Below are 6,000 nucleotides of genomic sequence, written 5' to 3' on the forward strand. Positions count from 1 at the left end.
AGAACCAATCATGATTACACCACTTCCAGATATCTAGGAACCATAATTGATCCACAAGCAAGCTAATTGTTGCCTAAAACCACTATTAAATAATTAATTTTACTATTGTTGACTTTACTATTAATGTTGCAAGTTGTAATAATACATCTCTCACAATAGCTCCAAGAGTTAGCTCAATCGGTCAAATCAGTGCCTCACCAATCGAGAGGTCACAGGGTCAATTCCCAAAAGCTCTTGGGCTCAGGTCAGTGAATAGGCCGAGGGGTGTTGAGCCCCTTCGGGTGGGCTCCACTCAGTGTTGAACAACCCTGGACGTAGCGAACCCACTAACCATGGGTATCCGTGAACCAGAAGTGAAAAAAAAAAAAAAATACATCTCTCACACACCATCAATCAGCATAGAGGTCATATTTATAGCACCCCTAAATGGCTAGGTGGTTTAACAACCTAACCCCTAACTACAACATTCAACATTACACCAGTCACATATTTTAATTTAACATATAAAGTGACAAGTATTAATGACTCCTAGCACCATTATTGAGTGTTACCACTTTAACATCAAAATGTTTTTGTCTATTGTTCAGTTCCATTTTAACCTATAACTGTTTATACAATCACAGCTTTTGGTTGTAAAAGATCAGGTAACACTAGGCAACTATGACACACAATAAACCTTCTACAACTACTTACATCATAGATCAGCTATGCACATTGCACATTGGTGAGAATTTTTGGTTCCATAGATCCAAAGTTACATGGATGATTCAAAATGCCCTTAGGTACTTAACCCCACTTTGGTCCATAATGCACCATGTATTGGTTCAGAAAGGCAGATTGTAAAATGAACCTAGGAAATGATATCACATGGTAGTATGAGTCATTAAGCACATCTTCTGGGTTCTCAATTATAACAGCAATTTGATGGCAGCATAGATATAATATGGAGGCTTGTATATTGGCAATGGCGGAAAGCCCTTTCGGGAAAATATATACCTTTGTGTCAAGGCACTACCGCATATAATCTTTGAAGAAACAAGTACAGGTCAAAACTAAAGAAATGAGAGATCAAGACCAGACAAACCTGGCATTGAATTAAGCACCTGTGACACTGTCTGCACATTAAGGCAAGCACCAAGAAACTATGTAAGGCCCGTGGAGAAGCCAAGGATATACTCAAGGCAACAGTGTCTGTGGACCTACATATACATTTCTACACAATCATCAGAGTAGCATGCATTCAAAGAACAACTTGACTGTTTGTTTGCAGATGATGCAGTTGCACAACATCGATGATTGTATTTTTACTTACTCCAAACTCCGATGAAATCATCAAAGCACATCCAGTCCTCGTGATGTCAATACAAGTAAGATGACCTAAATGTTTAGAGCTGGACAAACATAGAAGTCAAAACAGCTAGATGATGAGCAGACTGATTTATAGCAGCTTTTTGACCATCTAATCTTCACTTTGGTGTAGGCTACACATGGGTTATAAGTATTAGATGGCTATCAATAATATATATCTTTTCAAACTGAATAGTGCAATAGACAACCTCACAAAGACATGACCAGGTGTGAGGTGGATTGCCACAGATAGTTGTCACTAAATAAGTTCCTTGTACAACTCAACCATGCACAGGGAATTGGCGTGATTCTCAATCCAAGCCAACATAACCCGATGCCTAAATACAACCTTAACATGGTTCACTGCCGAACATGGTCATCCGTCGTAACTAAATATATCTATACGTCATATAACCATATTAGTACACCCAATAACAACCACACTATGGCATATTGCCAGAGATAATCATAACTCAGCCCTTTTCAGGTAATTCCACTCGTCCATCAGATTAACTTAACAAAACCCAAGTGTGTAAATTAAACTCTACTGCACTTTTGTCAAGAAATTGTCACAATTAAGTACATTCAAGGTGAGTTCGGATATTATTAATATTAATTACATGGACAATTGTACTTGTGAATATGAATCCAAGACCAGAAAAAGCAAGCTGGGGTCTTCAGTGAGGCTACATATTACCAGAAACAAGAAACAGGGCTAGAGGGTTTCATGGGATATATTATACATATTAAATTGATTAATAATGTCCTAATGCAGTGTTAATTAGGTAATGGAACTGAGAAAGGGGATGGTAACAGATAGAGAGACAGGTCTCCTGATCAGGTTTCTGGTAACATAGTGTAAGGTGTTTATTTTCCATGTGCCCCAATGCAGTGATGGACCACAGCAATAACTGAACCTGGTTCTTTGTACTTGTGAATACGAGTCCACACCAAAATATCAAACCGGGGTCTCGTGTGAGGTAGTCGCATAATCTGAATCCGATGTATTCATTATACCGAGATGCCTGAATCAGACTATGCCAAATTGATATCGGTACTCACCATCATTTGCAATAGACCCAGACGCATGAATCCAACCATGCCAACTTGACATGGGTACTCTAATTTTGAAAATATCTGTGTTGGTATCAAGAAACTTCGAAAATGATAAAAAAAATGTAAGGAAATCTTCCTTTACAATGGGAATTGAATTTATTATTCATCATTTTTTGTGCACAAGGAAATCCAACAGTGCTATGATAAATCTGCGTGAAGTTACACAACGGGAATTGAATTTATTATTCATCATTTTTTGTGCACAAGGAAATCCAACAGTGCTATGGTAAATCTGCGTGAAGGTACAAAAAAAAAAAAAAAAAAAGAAGCAGAAAACAGACAATTAAGTACCTCTATTGCTGCAATTTTTCTCTTCTCGTAAAGGTTGTCAAGGAGATTCTTGAGCACGGATGATGGCAGGAGAGAAAAACCGTCTGTCATTCTGGGATCTCGAATGTAATCCTGAAGGTATAATGTAAAGCTTGCAGAACAGAGAACTGTTATTGTTTTTGAGACAGGTTTTCGGCGAGAACAGAGAACTGTTATTGTTTTTCTTCCTACGTTTTAAAGCCTGAGAAGCAATAAGGGAGGAATTTGAATGCATTTATTCGGGCTGTTTGTCTGGTAATTTTGCTTTAACAGAAGATACCAGCCCGTCTGAACTTGATCCAGCTAGCACACACTATAGAGTACCGTTAGCGCAAGAAAAGCAGAGGAAAGCACGGACCAGGGTCTCATGGGGCTAACAGACATTGGAGTTAGGTGTGCAGCATGCCTTACTGCGATCATATGGATTTTGTAATAGGCTTTTTAAATGTATCTTATTTGTCCAAAAGTTTGTTTTTCTGAACAGTAATTTTCATTACTATGATATTAATATTTTCATTCTAAAGTATCTTTGTAGTTGTCATGATGTTAACTTTCTCCACAATGTTATATTATTTTGTTTAAATTTCCTTCCTGAATAGGGTGTTTGACATTATCATTTACTATTTCATATAAAATAAAATAATTGTAAGATAAAAAATAGTTTATAATAATAAATATTGTATAATTAATTTTATTTGAAATATTAATTTGATAATTAAGATAATATGGAATTATAAAATATCAGTAATCTGCTTATTATAAAGAATTTTATAAATAATATAAATATAAATAAAGATAATTGTTTTATGATGATTAAAAATTAGTGTTAATTATTAATTAATAATAATGAGAATAGTTATTATTGATTGTAATTCATCAGTGAAGTTGATTTATCATTGTTATATAAAAAAAATCTGTAAATAGATTTATTGATAAGTTATTACATGTAAAATCAAGTAATAATTTATTGAGAATTTGTATAAAAATAAAGTTTCATTTTTTTGAAATGTTTTTGGATTTTAAATTATTAATCCACCTCCTTATATATAAGGAAAATCTTACTTTAATCAATTATGAGTAATTTTATATTTTATTCACAAATTAAAAAACCATTTTAATTATCTAATTTAGGCTTCTCTGATCTATATCTACATTATAAGAAAAGAAAAAAAATCAGTGATAATCACATCAAGGAATATTTCTGGACGCGTTTTAACCAACCAAAAAAAACCAATATCTTTTACTTTACTATTGTGGTTAAGACTATTGTTCATGAATCTTAACTTTTTCTTTCTAAATCAATCCAATCAATACTACCAAAAACATGATAACTACCAATCTATGATAAGCATCACATTTACTTCAATCTACATCTTACATTGTCAAGATTCAAAAAAAAATCATATAAATTAACCAAATTATAACTTTATTTTAAATTGTTATTATTATTAATTATAAGAATAATTAATATATGAATTAAGCACACACATCTATAATTTAAAAGACATATAACAAAATTCTTAATCATAAACATTCATTCATACTTTGCTATGGAGATTCTTAACCTATAAATAAGTTTTATTACACATGGCTAATTAATACCAAATTCCCAAAAAACCAAACTCATTTCATATGAAGTTTTTTTTTTATTTAATCAACTTATTTAAATGTTTCATATGACTTTTTTTTTATTTAATCAACTTAATTAAAAAAACACAAAGGGCATAACTACTTATAAGATAAAACTCAACTTTTCATATATGACTATTATTAAAAATATTCTAAAATATTCCATAAAAATGAAATCCCTACCATTCAATTTATAATTATTAATAAGTAAATTAAAAAATTTGAAAAAACTATTCCAAAATAAAAACACTTATATATATATATATATATATATATATATATAATTTCTCATATAATTATATACTATTTCAAAGAAAATATAAAAATAAAAATACTGCAAATTTAATTTATCATAAATTCAATTTAATTATTTAATAAAATAAAATATAATAAATTTAATTTATATTAGAAAATTCAGAAATTCCACTTATTTTATCTAATAAACTGTACAAATATAAAAATATCACGAGTCAAACTCATTTTATCCGTTAAAATAAAACAATTTAGACAAGTGACAAACTAATGTAAAACCTCATAGAAAATTGCGAGTTTTCGTGTCGTGCACTACTGAGATTGTTAGGTGTGATGCCTTGTAATCTCTTTGACTTGTAGTTGTCACGGGAATTCATGCCACGTTGATATTCTCCACGGTTTTTTTTGAAGGTGAAGTGGAATAATATGTAAATGAAATATTTTATGACAAATCTATTAAAAAAAATTATGATAATAATTAATGTTTATTCAAATCTAAATGGTTTATTAAAAGGTAAGATATTAGTTCTTTGATTAGGGTGAACCACTAACTTTGGAGTTATGCCTCGCGTGTTTAATGCATTTTATTTGTTATTCAGTAAAGATGTTGGGTGCTTGTTTTTAGGCGAAGAATTCTATGGAAAGAATAAGGTACATCAAGCAATTAAACGAGAAGGCGATATGTAGGGTCGAGGTAGTTGGGCGATGAGAGAGGGAGGTGGTGGATGTGTCTGGTCTCTTGCTTCTGTGCATGGCTCATACATTGTCATGGGGGAGAATTATGGTTGTTGTAGGGTCTTTGGCGTTCAATTTGGCACAAACGGGGCCTGGTTTGAAGCTCTGAGTTGCGACTACCGTGTTTGGGACCCAGGTTTAGTGGGTGAGTGTTCTTGAAGCTCGTCCGACGGCTTGGAGGAGGAGAATTCTCCTGTCGGCAACAAGCTTCGTCGTTTGAGGAAGGTAGTTCAGCTATCTCCAAGTAATTTTTTGTGGGATTAGGTAACTTTACTGGTTTTGGTGGTTATAGTAGGGAGGGTGATACCCCTTCCGTGGTTGCATGGAACGCCTTTGACAGCGGCTGGACACAGTGTTCCAGCGGGAAACTTTTGTTCTGATGATAATGTTGTTTGGGGAACTGTGTGTTTAGTTTGTTGTAATGCTCATTTTCTCGGTTGGGTCTCTTCCCTGGGGCATGTCATATTTCTCTGGGTTTCGACTGTTATGGTTCCTCCTGGTGTCGACCAGAGTTTTTGGTCTTTCCTTGTTGGGGTCCGGGCGAATGGGTATTTCTCTTGGCATTCTGTGAGTCTTGTTATTTTATGTGGAGGCATATGTGCATGTCGTCTT

General features: G+C 33.4%; 1 protein-coding gene across 25 annotated transcripts in view; it reads right to left on the reverse strand.

Annotated features, from left to right (window-relative positions):
* The window catches only part of LOC149189636 (protein VAC14 homolog), a 229,608-nt gene extending 226,408 nt beyond the window's left edge, over positions 1-3,200 (reverse strand). For 20 of the 25 annotated variants that reach the window (XM_089411866.1, XM_089411878.1, XM_089411879.1 and 17 more), the window contains exon 1: positions 2,755-3,199. In XM_089411866.1, coding sequence (XP_089267992.1) covers positions 2,755-2,844 — 90 coding nt within the window. In that variant the 5' untranslated portion in view covers positions 2,845-3,199. Of the gene's footprint in view, positions 1-2,754 lie in introns of all 25 variants that reach the window. The other 5 variants (XM_089411886.1, XM_089411890.1, XM_089411889.1 and 2 more) reach the window with 1 other exon arrangement.
* Positions 3,201-6,000: the final 2,800 nt, after the last annotated feature.

Source organism: Pinus tabuliformis, chromosome 3_1 (genome assembly GCF_031772625.1).
Source record: "Pinus tabuliformis cultivar Carrire ecotype Pingquan chromosome 3_1, CPIR1, whole genome shotgun sequence".
Taxonomy (NCBI): Eukaryota; Viridiplantae; Streptophyta; class Pinopsida; order Pinales; family Pinaceae; genus Pinus; species Pinus tabuliformis.